This window comes from Camarhynchus parvulus, chromosome 4 (assembly GCF_901933205.1).
Source record: "Camarhynchus parvulus chromosome 4, STF_HiC, whole genome shotgun sequence".
Lineage (NCBI taxonomy): Eukaryota > Metazoa > Chordata > Aves > Passeriformes > Thraupidae > Camarhynchus > Camarhynchus parvulus.
Window position 1 is genome coordinate 28,142,424 of NC_044574.1, and position 18,839 is coordinate 28,161,262.

Genomic DNA, 18,839 nt, shown 5'->3' on the forward strand with positions numbered 1-18,839 from the left:
CTATCATTCCCAAGAGCACCTATAATAATCACATCAGTGGAATGGTTACTGAAGATTGGTTACTTATAATTAGCCTTAATGCCACATTTGTTAAACACAGTAAATTTGCTTTTTATATTGTAGTTGTTGTTCTTCAATAAAGTTTTGCCTTACATAGTTTATACAGATTATGAACATACCCGTTATGTTATGAAGTGCTCACAACCTTAATGTAGGTTAAACAGCAGCTTCTGGATTTACTTAAGATCCCAGAATAGAAGCATATGGAAAAGCAAAGTGATTTTAAGTTTCTGACAAAGTTAAAAATATTACAAACTTTTAGCTTTTATTGAAAATTAAATATATTAGCAAAAGCAAGATTTAAGAAATATTTTACAAATGATTTACATACAAGAAAGCCAGTATCAGACATATTCACAAATATGCAAACCTTTAATTACAAAAAGTACCTATTGGCAGCATGATGCTAAACCTCGCCACTGCAGTGTGCTCTACTATTTATATGAATAAGGCATAGAACTCACATTTGCACCAACTTAAAAAGTTCAAATAAAACTTTAAGCTTTTGAATCCTGGATGCACAATCCCCAATAGACACACGCACGCGCACACTTAACATTTCTTCTTCTAAGCTCTACAAACTAAGTGTGTGCTCTGGAAGAACAGCCTGAAAAGCCCAGTAGAAATGTAACTGGTACTAGCATTTAGATTTCAATTTCCTCTTTAAAATGTACAGGCCTAGGTATGTAAACCATATTCACAGTTTAAGTATTTTTAGACAGAAGTACCTGTTTTTCTGCACTTGTTCCTTAAAGTTGGCTCTCAGTTCAGCATACAGTTCATGTCACCTGTTTTGTGATGCATACATTTACAAGATAACTTAGAAAAAATCTGTGCCATATTCATGGTCAAGTTAGTTAAACAAAAGTAGTAATATCCAACTGTGACATTCAATACTATATTTCAAATATTTGTGCAAACAGCAAAAAAACAGTTGTTTGAGGCAAACATTTGCAAAACCTTTATTACCTCCTCAATGCTGTAAACTTGGACTGTCAACCTTAAGTCCTGCACTTCCACAGCTTAGAAAAGTCAATTCCTAAAATGATCAAGTCTCAAAAAGGTTCTTTTCTACATAGTGCAAATTTTAATGTAGATAACGTGAAAAACGTATCTAGCTGGATTGATTTTGTGCAATAGTCAGTGGTCTTCTCTCATAGTTGAAGAAAGGGTGCATCCAATGAACCATGGGGTTCAGGAGGCCAGGAAGGTGGAGAGAAAAAACAGTTCCATTACACTTCTCAAACCAGTGCTAGATGTGCAAAGGCAGCAAAAATTCCAGCTGCTACTACAACCAGAACAGAGTAACTTTTCAGGAAGACCCAGGCGGTTAGTCACTTGGACTGGTCTCTAGAAAAATAGGTGAGGATATGCTGGATTTTTATCAGTCGGTCTTTTAAAGACATCATGGAGAGAACTGACAGCTGGTATCTGGGGTCTACTGGGAGAACAGCTAGAAGCCACCAACACCAAGCAGGACCATTGGGCATTGCCTAGAAATAAAACATAAGCTGGTTACCAACAACCAATGTCACATAGTTGACTACCATAAAGACATCAAAAGACAAAGTCATCAATGACCAAGACTACTTTAAAGTTTGATACTAACTAGAGAACTCCAGATCTATGAGATTAGAAGAGTGCTGAAAGGATCTCTTCTCTTTAACTGAGAAGTCAAGCAAAGTACACTTAAACTAAGCTTTATAAAGCAATTATTTTTAAGACAACACAGGAAGCTCATAGATTCCTAGGAAAAGATGGCTAAGTACAGGACAGCCACCCAATGACAAATCTCTCTGATAAAAATTAAATCTAATACTTGTCATGCTGTTCTTAAGGCCTGAATATTCTTGAAGCCTAATGTTTTCACTGTAATTACCTTTATTTGATGGACTTCTCTGTCACCTGCCAGTTCACTCCCTTTCTCATTGCCTTCTAGACAGAGCAGGACTACCTATTTTCTTCTAAGCAGTTAAAACTGTGACTTTTTCCTGCAGTTTAATTACCAACAGCAACCATTAGATGTCAGGCCTTGAACTGGACTTAGTTCTCCTCAGTAGAGGTCCTACCACCGCAGAGAATACTAAGTACGTCAAATGATCTGCAAAATTGTTACTGGTAGTGGTACACTCCAGGATAACATTTCCTCACTTGCAGCCATTTCCACACAGCTGATACATTTGTGTCCTATTATAAATCTCAGGTATACATCCATAATATTGCTACCCTGCTAATTATTCTGGTTTTGCACGTGTATTCCTCTTTCCTAGTTTTAAATGCTGTTTCAAATCTACTTGTTTTTTAAATTGTCCTAAAAATCCCTTCTGACTTCATGCACTGGCTTCTACAGCATCTACAGTCCCCCCAGACAGGTTAATGTGGTGACATCCCACAGAATAGGGTGGCCAAAGCCCTGTACACTTTAAACCATCTAACAATATTGCAAAACTCCCAAAACCCTGACATTACAGTCCTCTAATGATGTCCAAGTTACCTAAACCTAAGGTTTGGGTACAGGACCCAAACTTGTCTTATCATTACAGTCCAATGATGTCCAAGTTACCTAAACCTAAGGTTTGGGTACAGGACCTCATCACTAACAAAGGAGAATGCCTTTAAGACCTTGTCACTTGGAGGCACAGGTACACATGTACTTACAGAGATGCCAGTATTGGAGGGGTACCTGCTCAGTGTGTGGGACCTGCTCTGCTCGGGAGTGCAACCAACACCACCTCCCTGATGGCCCCACAGCAGACACCACAGAACAGTGACCAGAACAACCCTCTACACCAGCTAGGTAAAAACCTAAACTTTTGGAATGACAACTCACCTGTGACTTCACCAGGACCTAAAGAGTTGGACACTTTAGGGACATTACTACCAAAAGGAAATGCTACCTCTGACAGTTTTTAAGTTGGTTTGTCACGTTCAAGTTGTAAGTTATAAATAATTAGCCTATGGCATGCCACCCAGTAAAACTGTGCCTTTGATAACTCCTAGACATGATCATAAAATTTTTGATAAGGCACACCAATAGCTAGAAAGATGAGGCTTGTCAAGTTTAGTGAAGAATTTCATTCTCCTTGTACCGTGTTTGCTGTCCTTTCTGCAAAGGGCCCTGCAGAGGGATAATAAACATGGCTTTTATATTCTAAAAACAGAAAGGAGGAACTGTGATGGTGAACAGCTGGACTGTGAGCCTCACAGACTCCTGACTTTAACCGGGTAAGCCTAGAGAGGGCACTGAGAGGAGGAGGGATCTGGCTACAGCAAACAGGTGTCAGACAATCCCTGATTGGAGGCACAGAAACATGTAAGCAGGCAGCTATTGGCCACTGAGCAGGGTGGTAACCAAACCTGAGCCAATCAGGTTCCAATGTGGAGCGTTTTGAATAACCTGTGTAAGAGCTGTGCACGCCATTAAAGCTCCCTTTGGCACGTGAACTTCCATGTTGTGCTGTCTCTTCATTTCCACTGAACACAACAGGTTAATTCATAGCTTCATAGAAGTATGCAGCAGATGGGTGAGGGACAAGCTTCCCTAAGATCCCAATTCACATCAAACTCCACTTTGAAAAGCAAATTCTACATATTTTTAAATGTTATTTTTCTACAGCCTCCACTCCCTCAGGATCTCACCTTCATTAATTGTTTATAGTAACTATCAAGATAGATTGCTGCAGCTAGTTTCTTAAGAAACATGTGTCAAATGCTAGCAGCTGCAGCAGTTTATGGCATTAGCTCAGAAAGGAGGAACATGTTATTTGTGATTACCTCTTTGACAAAGGTATCTGCCCGCACGTGGCAGATTCAGTTTCTTTACTTTCACAGGGAGAAAAGAGAGAGCTTTTTCACTTTGAATTCTAACAGCTTTACACATACTAACAGTTTAACTGTTACTGGAACTTAAAGTGTTTTCAGTTTACTGGTTTTATTTCCACATCAGCATATCATCCCTTCCTGGAGATACTGCTGACCAGCGACAGAATTGCTTTTTGTTGCTCATTGTAAGAAAAACAAGGTCCAAGCATTATTGTCTTTGAAGCTGGAGAAAAAAGTGGGAGTTTTTTTTTTAATACTTAGCAGTTGGTAATAGGGCTTTTATTTTTAGAAATAAGCATCTAATAATGAATATTAAATGATGTCCCACCTGTATATTTTCTTCCCTGTCAGGCATTGGTCCGAAGTGCTGAAGAATTTGAGTGCGAAATTTGTTTCTTAAGTTTTGAAACCAACTGCAGGCCTGATTGTACACAAAATTGTGAAGCTCTCTCAGTTTCTTTAGTTCTTCATCAGCAACCTGTAGGAAGAAAGTTATGAAAGTATGATTAGTGATAAAGAAACAATTAAGGGGCTTAAGCTAAAATCAAAAAACACTCAATTTCAACTATGTTTAGATACACTTCTGGTGTTCTTCATAACCTTGACTACTGTAATTGACTAAATGGAAAAGAAGTATTGTGATATTTTTTAAAGTTACAGCTTCAAACTATTGTTGAAACAGAAATTATGGTTTCTTATTTGTTTTATAATAATAAAAAAATTAAGCTAGTTTCTAATGATGTAAAAATTTGAAAGAAAGCTTTCAAGAACAAATCAAAGAAAAATCTTGATATATTAATACTAGTAAGTATTTAGACATCATTCTGGATACCTTAACATCTTCCAAATATTCAATGTCTGCAGTGCAATAACCATCTTTCATCCCTCTCCGTAAAACTCTAAATCTCTTTCCACCAATTGTATCAACAACAGACCGTCCATCAGGCAGAAAATGAACGTTCCTAATTTGCAGCATGCAACCATAATCTGCAAAACTAAAAAGAGACCTTGTCAGTAATACAATTACACACTTGTGAAAAGATGTTCTTTGTATTTAAAATGACAAAAGAGATGGAAGCTTAGGATCAGGTTGTAAACCTACCCATTTTGAGAATCACTTATGCACATCCCAAACTGTTTAGTTCCAGTTTCCATACTCCTGCGAATCATGAGTCGGTATCTTGGCTCAAATACATGTAGAGGACAAGGCACAGTAGGATATGCCATAGTGCAAACAAACATTGGAACATTCTTGGTCAAGCTTCAAGAGAACATAAAAAGAAATATACACCTTCAAAATCTGAACATTGAGCTATGCCAAGACAATACATTTTTTTCCAGTATGTCTGCTATGTTTGAGGTCATAAAGCACTCATTTCAAAGTCAAAATAAGTTGTAGAAACTTTCATCAATGACAAACTCATATACCAGTAGCTGAATACCTGTGTACTGATTTGCATACATACTGGACAGTAAGACTCACTGTTATCTAGGTAGTGAGTACCTAGTCAGTGAATGGAGGGCTCTGTTTTGGGCTGGGGGTGTCAGCTACTTTTTCATTTTTGCTTTAGTTTGAGCTGTAAAAGCAATTAAGCCCTCAGAGACACAGTTTTCCTGTAAGTAAAATCCTGTATATAAAAAGATGTACTAGTAACTGCATGGTAGCTAGGTCACCATTTAGATTATTTTCTAGGAGGGACTCCAGATCACAAGATGCAGCCCAGCGTATAATTTGCACCTTGCAATATGCCTCAGGCGGCATAACTGAAAAACAAAGTATTTTAAAATCCTATTTTATCAGTATGTATAGTTGATATTAAGTACAATCAAGTTATCATTAAAACATTACAGGGTATTTAATTTTAATGCCTTTCAGAATATAAAATGTAAATCTACTGGATGGATTCTGTTAAGTAATTTGCATGAGCTGTTGTGTTAAATAGTTTTCCAACATTCACATCTACAATACATGATGCTGTATGTATTTGAAGAACTCTCTGTGAGATAAACATGTTTATTAAAAATCCCAACATTTTCTTTTATTACATCTATCTGTATAAGATTAATGTCTATCATGAATTGCTTTGCAAGAAATTCAAGTCTCTGAGACTCTGCAGTCAATTGAAGACAATTTCATTAACAGCAGCAAAGCTAAAACCAAAGCTCCCTGACAGTGCATGCTGAAAGAGGAATGGAAGGGGAAACATGTTTCATAGAATCCTAGAACAGCATAGGTTGGAAGGGACCTTAAAGATCACCTAGTTCCAACCCCTCTGCTGTGGGCAGGGACACCTTCCACTAGATCAGGTTACTCAGAGCCTCATCCAACCTGGCCTGACCAATCTAGTGACCTTCTATGACAGAGTTACAAGAGAAGGGCTACAGATGTCATTTTATCTGGAATTCTGTAAAGACTTCCCCCTTCAATGTCCTCTCCAAACTGGAGAGATTAATTTGATGGGTGGGCTGTTAAATGGACAATAAGGGTTGGATGGTTGCACCCAGAGGATAGAGGTCAATGGGTCAGAGTCCCAGTGACCAGCAGTGTCCCTCAGGGGTCCATTTTGGGACCAGCACTGTTTAATGTCTTCATCAGTGACATAGACAAAGGGACCCACTGCACCCTCAGCAAATTTGCTCATGACCCCAAGCTGAGTGCTGTGGTTGACACAACTGAACGATGGGATGATATCCAGAGGGACCTGGACAAGCTTCATACTCCTTGCACCCATAATATACCACAATTAATGACTATACAAATAATAAAACATTTCTAAAAAGGATTTCCATACTAATTTCTCAAGTTTTTCAAGACAAGAAGCTTACTTGGAGTGTTCTGCAGTTTCTTCCGCATGAATTCTTTTTCTCTCAAATAATTCATCAGATAAGTATTTCATTATTAATTCTTCCAGCAGTTCTGTGATACTGTATTTTCTGCTTGCAAGGTACTGTAAATAATTTAAAAAAAATCTTTTCATGTATCTTAACAAAAGTCTTGAGAAAATGCAGCTTTTTAAATAAAAATATCATCTATGAAATGTGACAAAACTCATGAAAACTTACAGCTCTGAAGTTTTTATACTTCATTAATTAAAACCTAATTATACTCTAATATTTGAAAATTAGATTCTCTCTGAAAATTCTTAGTGTCTGACAATTTGAATGTCTAACTCAGTATCTCTATGCTATACTAACTCAGTTAGTATCTCTATGCTTATCACAGACAGAACTGATTTCCCAGGATATACAGCAATACCAATAAGAAAAGTGTACAGAAATCACAGAGAAGTTTAAATGAATAGATACCAAAGTTTACAAATATGTAGGATTGAATTACTTCACTGAAGTAAACAGTCACAGAAACATAAAACCTCTAAGACCCTGAGACCCTTTTCCATTCTAGCAGTAATCCACAGCCCAAGCAAATTTAAGTTGATGGGTTCAAGTGAAACAGCCTTTAAAATTATACAGTATTTGTGAGCTTTACTGAGAAACAATACCTCTTTCAAGCTCTCCTTACAGAGTGGACACTGTGGAGCATGATCTAAACACCGTTCCAAACAACCTTTGCAAAAAGTATGTCCACAAGGGGTTGTTACTGGCTCAAAGAATAGCCTGAAACAAAAGTATCAGAAGTTAGAGGTCATGGCCAGTGTGCATTTTTCTAAAAATGTCAGTGATTAATCTCTTGTATTTTTAAGACTAGTTATACTATAACAAAGTAAAGAAACAATTAGTCCCAAGTCTCCTTATTCTACTTTTTCCTCTATACTGCAGTTTGTTTCCATTTACTGCAACACTCACTGTTTTGTTTTCTGATGAAGTTGGACATATTCCAGAACTCTAGGTAACTAAATATTTAGCCCAATATACAAAGACTTTGGTCTCCCTACATAGAGATTCAGAATAAAATTATGTGATTCTTTGAGAAACTGGGTTGTTTTAACAGCAGTATTACATATTAATAGCATAACTATGAATAGTTTAGTACACACTATATGTTTTATGGTATTTATTCTGAAAATCAAGATTATTCAGTTAGAGTTTTCAAACACAACATCAGCTACATTTAAGTGGACTAACATTCTGAAGCATCTATGTCTCCCAGACAAATACAAGGTTCACAATACAAGGCTACGGTTCTAAACATTAACCTTCCCAAAATAAGTTTTATTGACTGAAGAACCTCTAACATTTAACCACAAAAGATCCTGTCCTTTGATGGTGACCAGTTAACACTGCCAAGTTTAACTAAAAGGGCAGCTTGATTAAAACAGTCCTACAGTATATAGCATTGTAGCAAGTGGCATTTAAATACACATTTAAGTGCAGGGATAGTGAAAAGCTGCAAATTATTGACTGATATCAGAACTCATAACTTACAAGTACCTCAGTTTGTACACGTAACAGATATGCAGCCAAGCATCTGTAACTAATATAGAATCAAGGACAAAATCTTACCTCATACATAGAGAGCACTCAAAATCTGATACATCAATCAAATCTCCTGGGATTGTTCCAAAAGCCAGTTGTCCAATGTCCCTTTTTGTACTTTCTAAGGAAAAGGAGGACAAGATACTTCTTCAAACAAAGGCACAAGGCAGTAAATACTTTAAATTTCACAGTAAGTGCAGTAAGTGACTGTTTACCTCCTTGCTTTTTGTGTTTGTTTCTTCCATCTTCACATACAACTGTATCCTGTTCTGAAAAGGAGAGCTTTCTTTTTAACAAAGCACCTTTTCCCTGGCCAGAGAGAAGGGGTTCAGAAGACACTCTCTTTAAGCCATCTTCCTTGGCAAGGTCTTTTGTTGAGTTAAGAGCATGGGCAGACTGTGCACGATTTAAGCCTCCACTCACAGGCTCCAGTACATCTGATCCTCCTAAACTCTGTAACAATAAGATGAACCAAACTGTATTCTAAGAGTAACACCAATCTAAGTATGTGAGATGTGACTGTGCAAAGATACATAAGCCAAACTGGTATTCACAGTTAGTGCGTACCTATTAGTTAACTAGAAAAATTTCTAAGTCTTAGAAAGCAACATAGTACTTAAATTTGCTTAGCATTAACAATTCAGAAATCTTCACCCACTTCAAACAAAACAAAAATTGTATTTCATCTGCTTAAAAAATACAGAAAAATTGTATTTCTCTTTTCTTGAAGTACCTAATATCAAGCTTCAGTACCTTCTAATACCGTATTTATTACTCATTCTAGTGAAGTAGAATGAGGAGTTTTAACACTACAAATGAAAATAAATTACTTCTAAACCCTGCTTCTTTTCCTCCAATTTAGCCAGTTACACAAAAACAATATTTACGCTGGAAAGTGTGACAAATCAGAGTATCAGTACATCTGATGTATATAAATCAGTCAAAGACAGAAATTACTGTAGCGGTTTTGTTACCTGTGGAGGACAAAGCTGTAAGTTGCAGTAAGATGCAGTCACCTCAGAACCAAGTATAAAAGGTTTATTTCTAATGTGGGGTGAATTCCAAGCAGATTCCTTCAGACTCTCACCTAACTTCTCTGGTGACAAAACATCACACAATATCTAGAAAAACCAGCTCAATGTTAATAACAATGAAAAAGAATCCAGACATACCTTTGTTATAAATTTACGTACCAAAAACTAAGGAGGTAATCTACAAGAAGTTATTCTCATGAACGGATCTTTATTCAAGCAGTAACTGGCAGAGTTGAAAATAAACAGAAACCTACACAGCTACATTGGTAGAAAAGAAATTTATCTAGAAATCTTTTCTACTACAAGTCAAACGGAATTAGACATTATCAATTTATTATTATGCAGCTTTTCAATATAATTTCTTATTATCACAGAAAAAACTCTTGTGCTCCAGGCACAGAGGGTTTCTACTTGGAAAATGTCACTTGTTGCCTGCTTTCCAGTTTTCTACATATTCACTTAGTAACTTCCAATGCATATGTACTTTTCAAGATGTATGTAAAACGTGTACATTGGGACTAACTCTTTGATGTAGTACAATTTAAGAAATATCTTAAAAGGAATCTGCCACCTGAACGTTTCCTGTAGGTAATGAAGATATCAGATGCACAAAGTCTATCACAATGAGAGTTTCATAAAGGAGTCAAGTCAGAGATGAGAATGCAGTATCATAAATAAAATTACCTTTTCTACTTCTAGCTTGGCTGGAAGAAAGTCCTCATCAAGGGCTAAGCACTGTAGAAACAGTTGTAAGGCATCTCCTACAAAGCCAGAGTCGTGCAGAACTTTTCCTTTCTGAAAGTAGACCTGAGAAACAGATACCACAAAGACATTTATAGAGAATAGGGAGAACTGCAGTATTGATCTTACAGGTATTGCAACAATGTTAGAATTAGAACCTGCCATGACAGAAAGAATGCAGCTGTAACAAATTTGCACTGTGCACAGCGTGTGATCCATATCCCTTGTCTAGCTCACATCCATTACAGTGTTTGAAAAGAGTCATGGGATAGGATGGTGTGAGTCTTCTTCCAGTTAACTTGTTTTGTCTTACATAAAGGGTTAAAAAGCTCACTAGTGCTGAATTCACAGCCCTTAATTTCCCTCTTCTGTGAGCCTTTGGAGAGGAAGAAGAAGGACAGGAGATGCAAATTATTACATAACCTCACACAACAGCTTACAGAATACTTTTTTTGCCCTCTCTTTCATTAAAAGCCTGATGGTTCCAGCCTTCAGAACAGGGAATGCAAACAAAACAATCCACACAACTTTTCACCCCTTACATACATCTCGACCTATATTCTTAAAACAAAACAATGCACTCTCAGAATTAATTGCTTTTTCCAGCTATATTTTATGCTTGAACACTAGGCACCAGCTAGCGAAAAAAAAAATCTTCGTATTGTTTTCCTTGAAAGAAAAAAACCAGGGAGGAAAGACTACCAGATTTTGCAGAGCCCACTCAAAAGTAGATGACATTGGAACTAAGAACTTATCCCAGATTTTAAAAGTTGCACTGACCGTAACAGAAAAAGTTAGATAAAACCAACAGGTATAAAAAAAAGTTAAGACAATATATCTATTTGTATATAGGAATTTGGATAATGGACCAGAAACTAAACTTAAAAACAAACAAACAAAACAAACAAACAACAAACCCCCAACAAAACAAAACAATCAAAAACTACTCTACCAAAGGTCAGAATGCAGCTTCTACAGAATGACTGACAGTATGAACAATAACATCTGTTCAACAAGACTGTCAGATGAGGACACACATCCTCTTTGATGGAGTTGAGCACTTTGCTTTTAGATGAATTCTGAAGAAGGGAAGTTTGCTAGTCCTCCTCTTACAGACAGTTTATTTTCCTACAGAGGTTAAGGATTGTTACTGGAATCCATCCATCAAACCAAGCTCACTTAAGTGAAGTGACGCTTCTTTATAAACATACAGAAAAAAGTAGACAGTACTGTCACCACTGAGAAGTGAAAAACAGGAGGCTGTATGAATTTGCAGTAGCCAAGGAATTGCTGAACACAGGAGAAGACAACAGAACTGCAGTTATCTCCCCTTGTGTGGCAAGATCTTGCTGCTCCTGCTGAGTTCAGAGTTCAGACAGTGCAACAACACGCATTCTGAAGACCACAGACTCCCCAGCTGCCTGTATTACTTCCAAAGCTCAGTTCCCACAGAGTTTATTTAGGCTTTTTGAAGATAAACTTTTCAAGCTAAAACAGCAAAGTGTCCCTCTGTTAACAAAAATTAACAACTAAACAAAACAAGCCCCAAAGCCCAGCTGTTAGAGGTTACATCACCATGAACTATTCCAACTCGGTGTATTAGTCAACCAGCCCTAACCTGCCCTACTCATCAGGAGTCTATCTCATATGAGTTAACTATTTTAAAGATGACTTTTAGCATTTTCCATGTCTTAAGAAACAACATTTAAAGCAGCTGGCTTAGGTTTTTAAATCAATGCAATTACAATTTGGAAGTTATTAATTTTACAAACACAATATTGAAAAATGATGAGTTTATACCAACTTACCTCTGGCCAGTTTGGCATTTTGGAAATAACAAAATTTAGATCTTCTATGGCTGTTTTGTATTCTTGGAGGCCAACATATGACTCAGCTCTGTAAATTCTTAGCATCAAGTCACCAGAATCTGCAGACAGAAATTAGGTAGAATCTTTTAAAAATCAGAATTTTGTAATTTTTAATTAAATTTGCTTTCATAGTGATATGTCATAATTACAATTTTTTGTCCAATACTTCCAAAATTAGTGGAGTACCTTCTCCCTCACTCCCTAGTGTTTGGCTAACAAAAGTGGCAGTAATTCCCAGTTCATGTGCTGTAAGCTAAGGAAGAAATTTTGGATCCTGATGAATCTTGCAGCATCAAGAAAATTTATTTTCAAATATTGAACAGAGAGGCTCAAAAAGCACTGCTGGGACAACAAAAATTGAGGACTAAGTAAACTTTATCTTTACAGTATATCCAATCAAAACCACAGAAACCTGGGAATTCACCACACTTGTATTAAAAGCTTAAGTATTACAAAATTTGCTTTCAAATACCCAAGTTTTTCTGCAGACTGCAATTTGTTTTTATAGTGCCTGACCCCTTCTGACTGTGGCTGGAGATGCCACTTTCACAGTGGCATCAGTCTGGGAGGTACCAGAACTAGGCCTTATCACTATGTGATAAAAACAGCCAATTCCAGAAAGCCTTTAGCACCAGCTGGCAGCCCTGTAGTAGTGGAACTTCTAGAGTGGCAAAAAAGCAGAATGTGTCAAGTAAGGACAAGTTCCCATGTCCATGTCCAACTTGTAGCATTTTGCACTTTCAGTACAGCAACCTCTAAATGGGAAGGACACCCATCTCCTTGCCACTAAAACTACGGTTTTGTAACACAACTAATTGCAGTTGCTGCTTGGAAGAAATGCCAGAACACTGTTTTGATCTTAATTGTTTTTTAAAACAGACCTGGTTTTCATTGAATGAGATAAACTAGTCAAAGGTTGGTCTACCGTAAACAACACTAAAATAAAATAGTTCGTTTAGTTTGTTTCAAAAAAGGCTTCTTGGAGGCTAAAATTTCAATTTAATATTCTTAGTTTAGTCTAGATGTTTAGTATAACTTCTCATAAATTTCCAACATTAGCCTGTTCCACAGTTAGAAGACATACTGGCCAATGTTCCCATAGACTGCAACACACTGCTTTGTATTTAGATTCACAATGCTACATGTAAAAAGATCTTAAGGTAAAAGTAACGGTTAAGAAAATCAGAGAAGAATTCATTTAGCTGAAACTAGAGTGTCTTCCTGATTTGTCTTTCTTTTGAGTTGACCGTTCCCCCTCAAACACAGATATTGCCAAATGCAGTTTGTTTCATTTTCTCATTTGACATAATAAAATGGTTGTTTTAACTGAAGTCTGGGAAACTCTCTTTGTCTGAGTAAAACACTAATTCTGTGAGCAGAACAACTCTGATTTCCTGTGGCTGTGTTTTGTGACTGCTATAGCCTAGCAAGGTGAGAGCTTAGATTAAACTCTTCAGACAGTTTTTCGTGTTGTATTTGACTCTTCGGTGTCCAACAGAGTTAGTAGCAAATCAAACTCCTTTGTTCAGAGGCAGCAGTAAGTGCAGGTCTTTGTTCTCGGATAAGCTGCCTATTTGCACAGAATCAGAGGAAGCTCATCTGTTTCAGACTTTCAAGTGCAGAACATGACCTGAGGAACCTCGAGCCTTTTTTCCTAGGGGGAAAATGAGGGCTAGTTCAAAGATAAAAATGTGAGTTCAAATTGACAGCGGGAGAGCATTTTACCCACTTTTTTTTTCCAAGAGAAAAGCATGATTCCAACTGAACTAGTACAAAACGAAGAGTTTAGCTGAGATCCCAACTCTGCTGCTGAACATACAAACAGTCATTGAATGATCAATAGATATGGCAAACTGGGTCTGAATATCCATTCAGAAGACCAAAGGTAGATGATTACTAGTAGTGCTCCTCAAGGCTTAGTATTGGGGCCAGTCCTTTAAATATCTTCATCCACGATCTAGACAAGGGGATCAAGTGTACCAAAAGTTCACAAATGACACAAGATCGGAGGGAGTGCTGACCTGCTGGAGGGCAGGAAACCTCTGCAGGGGGATCTGGACACACTCAATCAATGGGCCAAGGCTATTGGTATGAGGTTCAGCAAGGCCAAGTGCCAGGTCCTGCACTTTGGTCACAACAACCCCTTGCTGTACTACAGGCTGGGGTAAAAGTGGCTGGAAAGCTGCTCAGTGGCAAAAGCCCTGGGAATGCTGTTTGACAGCAGCTGAATATGAGCCAGTGTGTGCTCAGGTGGCCAAGAAAGCCAAAGACATCCTGGCCTGTATAAGGATTAGTGAGGCCAGCAGGATCAGGACAGTGATTGTCCCCCTGTGCTCAGCACTGGTGAGGACATGCCTTGAATCCTGTGTCCAGTTCTGGGCTCCTCACTACAAGAACGACGTTGAGGGGCCGGAGCAAGTCCAGGGAAGGGCAGTGGAGCTGGTGAAGGCTCTGGAGCACAAGCTAATGAAGAAAGATTGAGTTTAGCCTGGAGAAAAGAAGGCTCAGGTGGGAGCCTTATCACTCTTTACAATTATCTGAAAAGAGGTTGTAGACAAGTGTGGGGGGGTTGGCTGTCTCTTCTCCCAGGTAATAAGCAACATAATGAGAGGAAATAGTGTCAAGGGAGGTTTAGTATGGGTATAGGGAATAGTTTTTCACTGAAAGGGCTGTCAAGCATGAACAGACTGCCCACAGCAGTGGTGGAGACACCATCCCAGGTGGGATTTAAAATATACGTAGATTTGGCACTCAGGGACATGGTCTAGTGATAGACTCAGCACTGCTGGACTAGTGGTTGGACTTAATGATCTGAGAGGTCTTTTCCAACCTAAACAATTTTCTGTTTTTATCTAAATTTATAGATCGGATTTTTTTAACCACAATTTAATTTCTAGGCTTTGTTACAATGAAAAAACAATTTTGCTATGTTTCAGCACGTATTTTAGTGTTTTTCAACTAGAGGATGCAAACTAATTTTGAATCTTTGGCTCAAAGACAGCAGAAACATAACTAGTTCTTGAACTTTCAATTTCAGTGACCAAATATATTGTGAATACAGCAATCACTCACTTCTAGCATCCCAAAGACAAAGTATTTTAACAAAAAAACGCACCAAGTATTTGCAGCATAAAGCTGTATCAATTGTTATTATTACATTAAGAGGAAGCTATACAAAGGTGTACACAAAAGAACACATTCAATATGCATTCTTGAGTTTTACATTACTTCCAAAGCATCTGCTCTTACTGTAAGTATAAACATACTAATAAATGGACCACCTCTGATCTGATTCTGCATGCTTTTTATATGGTTCTTAATACGCCAAATTCTTTGAAATAGAAGACATGCACATCAAAAACACTACGCAGAAATACTTTTGGACACAGTATTTTTTACGGTACTACAGGGCCACCCTAATAATCAGAGCTGGAACACACAACTCTTAAGAAAGAGCCAAAAGAACTGGGCTTATTTAGCAGAAAGTAATTCCTGAAAGCACTGGGAGAGCACAACAGCTTTTCAGAATGCAGAAGTGGGTTACCTAGAAGACTACTGAAGTACGCAGCGAAAAAACAAGAGAGACAATGGTTATAAACCAAAACAATGGCAGTTCAGACTTGAAATAAAGAAAAGATTTTTCACTATGAGGATAATTAACCTTTGAGCAGGTCACCCAGAGAGGCTGTGGAATTGTCAGCCTGTAGATTTTCATGATCCAGCTGTACAAAACCTTAAGCAAACTGCTCTGATCACAGTATTTGTTCAGCTTAAACAGGAGAGTGATTGCTCAACAGATCTCCTGATGTCCACTCCAGAAGGAATGAGTGAGATTCAGACTAAATTCAACCCTTTAGTGGTGTGTTTCAGGACACTTGATTAAGGGCGAGCTGTGCTTGTATTTTAATTCAAGAGATCTCCTTTAACTAAGCTATTTAATTTCAACTCCTGCAAGGAATATACCAACTATATGAATGTTACCATTCCTTATGGTTTTTTAAAGTCACTTTTGCACAATAGCAAATACAGCTCTTTCCAATGTTTCAGAAACGGAAGAAAGTTATGAAAAGATGCCATTTGAGTAGAGGTTTAGCATCAATGACTTATTTAGGACATCAGACTTATGTTTATCACAACTTTTTAACTAGGTGCATTAAAAAGAAACAGATGAAGCAGCAGTAAAGAAGCACTGAACAGAACATGAATGACTTTTAATACATTTCTTATGCTACATCTTTTCCATCTCTAAGTGTTCTCAAAATTCATGGTCTGAAGGAAGATGGTAAGTATACCAGCAGATATTAATTTATCTATTGGCCTGGAATCATCTTCAATTTGTAGTTGTGAATCCACAGTTCTAAATTCACATTTAATGTATGTCTGCACTCTGACTCCCAAAGTTCTTCAGTATCTTTTCCAGAATATTGATAATCCTCAGGATTGGAGACACAGGAAAGTATTATACAATGGACCTTAAACTGAGCTTCTAGCATTTAATTCTAGCATATATATTGAATTTGAATAATGAAATTTTGAATAAGCATCACAGCTGGGAAGTATACTCAAATTTTAAACCCATTTTGAAGCCAAAATGGAAGATGTAGATTCACATAAAGAATAATCAAAATTCTTTCCCCATAAATATCTAAATAATATTCCTAAATCCATAAAAGAAAGATTAACAAAAAAGATTAACAAAAACTGTGTAATTATTTTACTCTTTTATTATTCTAAAGCAGTCTTAAAACATGAAACAGGAGCCCTGTAAACATATGTGATCCATACTGGATTCAGTTTTACCCTGAAAACTACTGAGATTTCTTTGTGACCTGTACGAGTCAAAGCTGTACTTCAGGAAGAAGTCTGCATCTTACAGTTTCAAGATTTCAAATCCATCACTACAATTCCTACACTTTGGAAACACCCTGGCAAATAAAGTAGAATTGATAGCCAAAATTGAACCCCTTAAAATTAGGTTGCCAAAACGCATATAGAATAGATCTTCGAATTAATCCCACCTACATTGAGAACAGTTTATTCTGGAACTAGAACTAATGTATCTCCCCAGAACAGATTGGAAGGATTAGACTTATGCAAGCTTTTGTTTTTTTTCCTCCACTGCAGACAACTGTATAAACGTAATACACTTCGTTTGTAAAAATATTAATTTCTAAATTACTGAACAGAAAAAAAAATCCTGGTGTAATTCATAACAGAACCTCTCATGTCACCAGGTGTTAAAATCCCTAGTCAAATTAAAACAACAAAGGAATCTCTCGCTGGATCCATGTAGGTGTATCAATCACACAAATACGACTCTCTCTACAAGGAGTAAACTTTGAAAAATTGAGCGTATCTGAAGAGTCCATGGTACCAGCCAGACACATATATTGCGACGGATATAGGATAGCCCAAAAGCGTGCCTCTACCTCCCCTCTTTGGACCCTCTTCAACACTATATAAAACTCCAACCACACCCACCTATGATGTCACTGCCATTACACAACCTGTCCCCCTCCGTGCCTGTCTGCTTATGCAACTCGGCCCGGCCTGCTGGGAATTGTCTTGGTGACACTTAAGACTGAAAATAGGTCTCTCTCTCAGGAAACAAGGTTAAATACACCAACGAAATTTCTCTTTGCCCGCGCGCAGCGATTACCCAACACAAAACGAAGCAGAGCCCACAGACTCCTCTGTAAACAAGTCCAGCAGGAGCGTGCGGGAGCCCGTGCGGGACGCTCCCCCACACCTCCGGAGTCAGCAGAAGCAGGTGTACCCCACTACCAGCCTGGGCGCTCTACCAAGCTCCGGGCAGCTGCACGTCCCCTCCACTCCGCTCTCCCAACGGAGAGGTTCCTCGAATCCCTTCAAACTCGAGAAAACTTCGGACGCTCTTCACCGGCCCGTGTCGGTCGCTGACGGTCCCGCACTCGGGGATAAGGGCACATCCGCCGACTGCCCCGCACCCGCAGCCCCACGAGCCTGCCGCCCCGGGCTCCCAGCCCGTCCCGGTCCCGCCGGGACACGGGCGGCAGCGGCGGAGCCCGCGCGGCTCTGGCGGGCGGCACGGGCGCAGGAAGGGAGCGCTCCCCACAGCCTTACCTGCTCGCAGAGCCTGGTTGACGGCGCCCAGCGCCTCTCGGAAGCGGCCCTGGGTCAGCAGCTCCTCCAGCCGAGTCCCGGCCCTCGTCCTCTCGCACTCGCCCGGGAACCACTTCTCCGCCAGCCGGTTGAGGACGACGCTGGTGCGCAGCGGGGCCGCGGCCGTGCTGGTGCCCCCCGCCGGCAGCAGCCAGTCCCGGCAGCGGCGGCAGCGGGCCCGCAGCTCCCTGCGGAGGCAGCGGCGGCAATAGGTGTGCCCGCACGGGACGGTCACCGGCTCGCCCAGGAACCTCCCGCAGCCGCAGCAGCGCAGCGGCCCCTCAGCCCCGCGCTCCCGGGCCCGGGCCGGCCCCTGCCGCAGGCGGTAGTTCAGCACCAGGCAGTCCACGAGGGTCCCGAGGCGCTGGGCTCCGCCGAAGGGGCCGAGGAACAGTGACGCCAGGGACGCGCCCACCGCTTCCTTCAGGCGGCTCGCGGGCACCAGCCGCGCCAGCAGCAGCTCCCGCTCTTCGTCCGCCCCCTCGCCGGGGCCCCCGCTGCCGCCCGGCTCCGGCGGCAGCTCCGAGCCCACGGTGGCGGCGGGAGAGGACGCTGCCATCGGCTGCGCGGCTGCGGCGAAGGGGGTGTGGCGCTCCCGCTCCGGACGCCGGGACGGGCTCCGGGCTGGGCGCGGGCGGGGGGCGGGAGGAGGCGGGGGGAGGTTACAAAACACCGCTCCACGCGCGCGCCGCCAACGGCGCGGGGTCACGTGGGGGGGACGGGGCGGGCCGGGCCGGGC

The 18,839-nt window shown here is 39.9% G+C and overlaps 1 protein-coding gene across 1 annotated transcript; it reads right to left on the bottom strand.

Annotated features, from left to right (window-relative positions):
- Window positions 1–403: 403 nt before the first annotated feature.
- Window positions 404–18,709, bottom strand: LONRF1 (LON peptidase N-terminal domain and ring finger 1). The gene is made up of 12 exons (XM_030948292.1): window positions 18,062–18,709; window positions 11,900–12,018; window positions 10,035–10,157; window positions 9,291–9,437; window positions 8,532–8,769; window positions 8,344–8,437; window positions 7,383–7,497; window positions 6,709–6,830; window positions 4,985–5,143; window positions 4,715–4,877; window positions 4,211–4,360; window positions 404–1,553 (listed from the first exon to the last, which is right to left on the bottom strand). Exons 1-12 carry the CDS (start codon window positions 18,657–18,659, stop codon window positions 1,395–1,397), a joined length of 2,187 nt encoding a protein of 728 aa, XP_030804152.1. The 5' UTR covers window positions 18,660–18,709; the 3' UTR covers window positions 404–1,394.
- Between the last annotated feature and the right edge of the window lie 130 nt (window positions 18,710–18,839).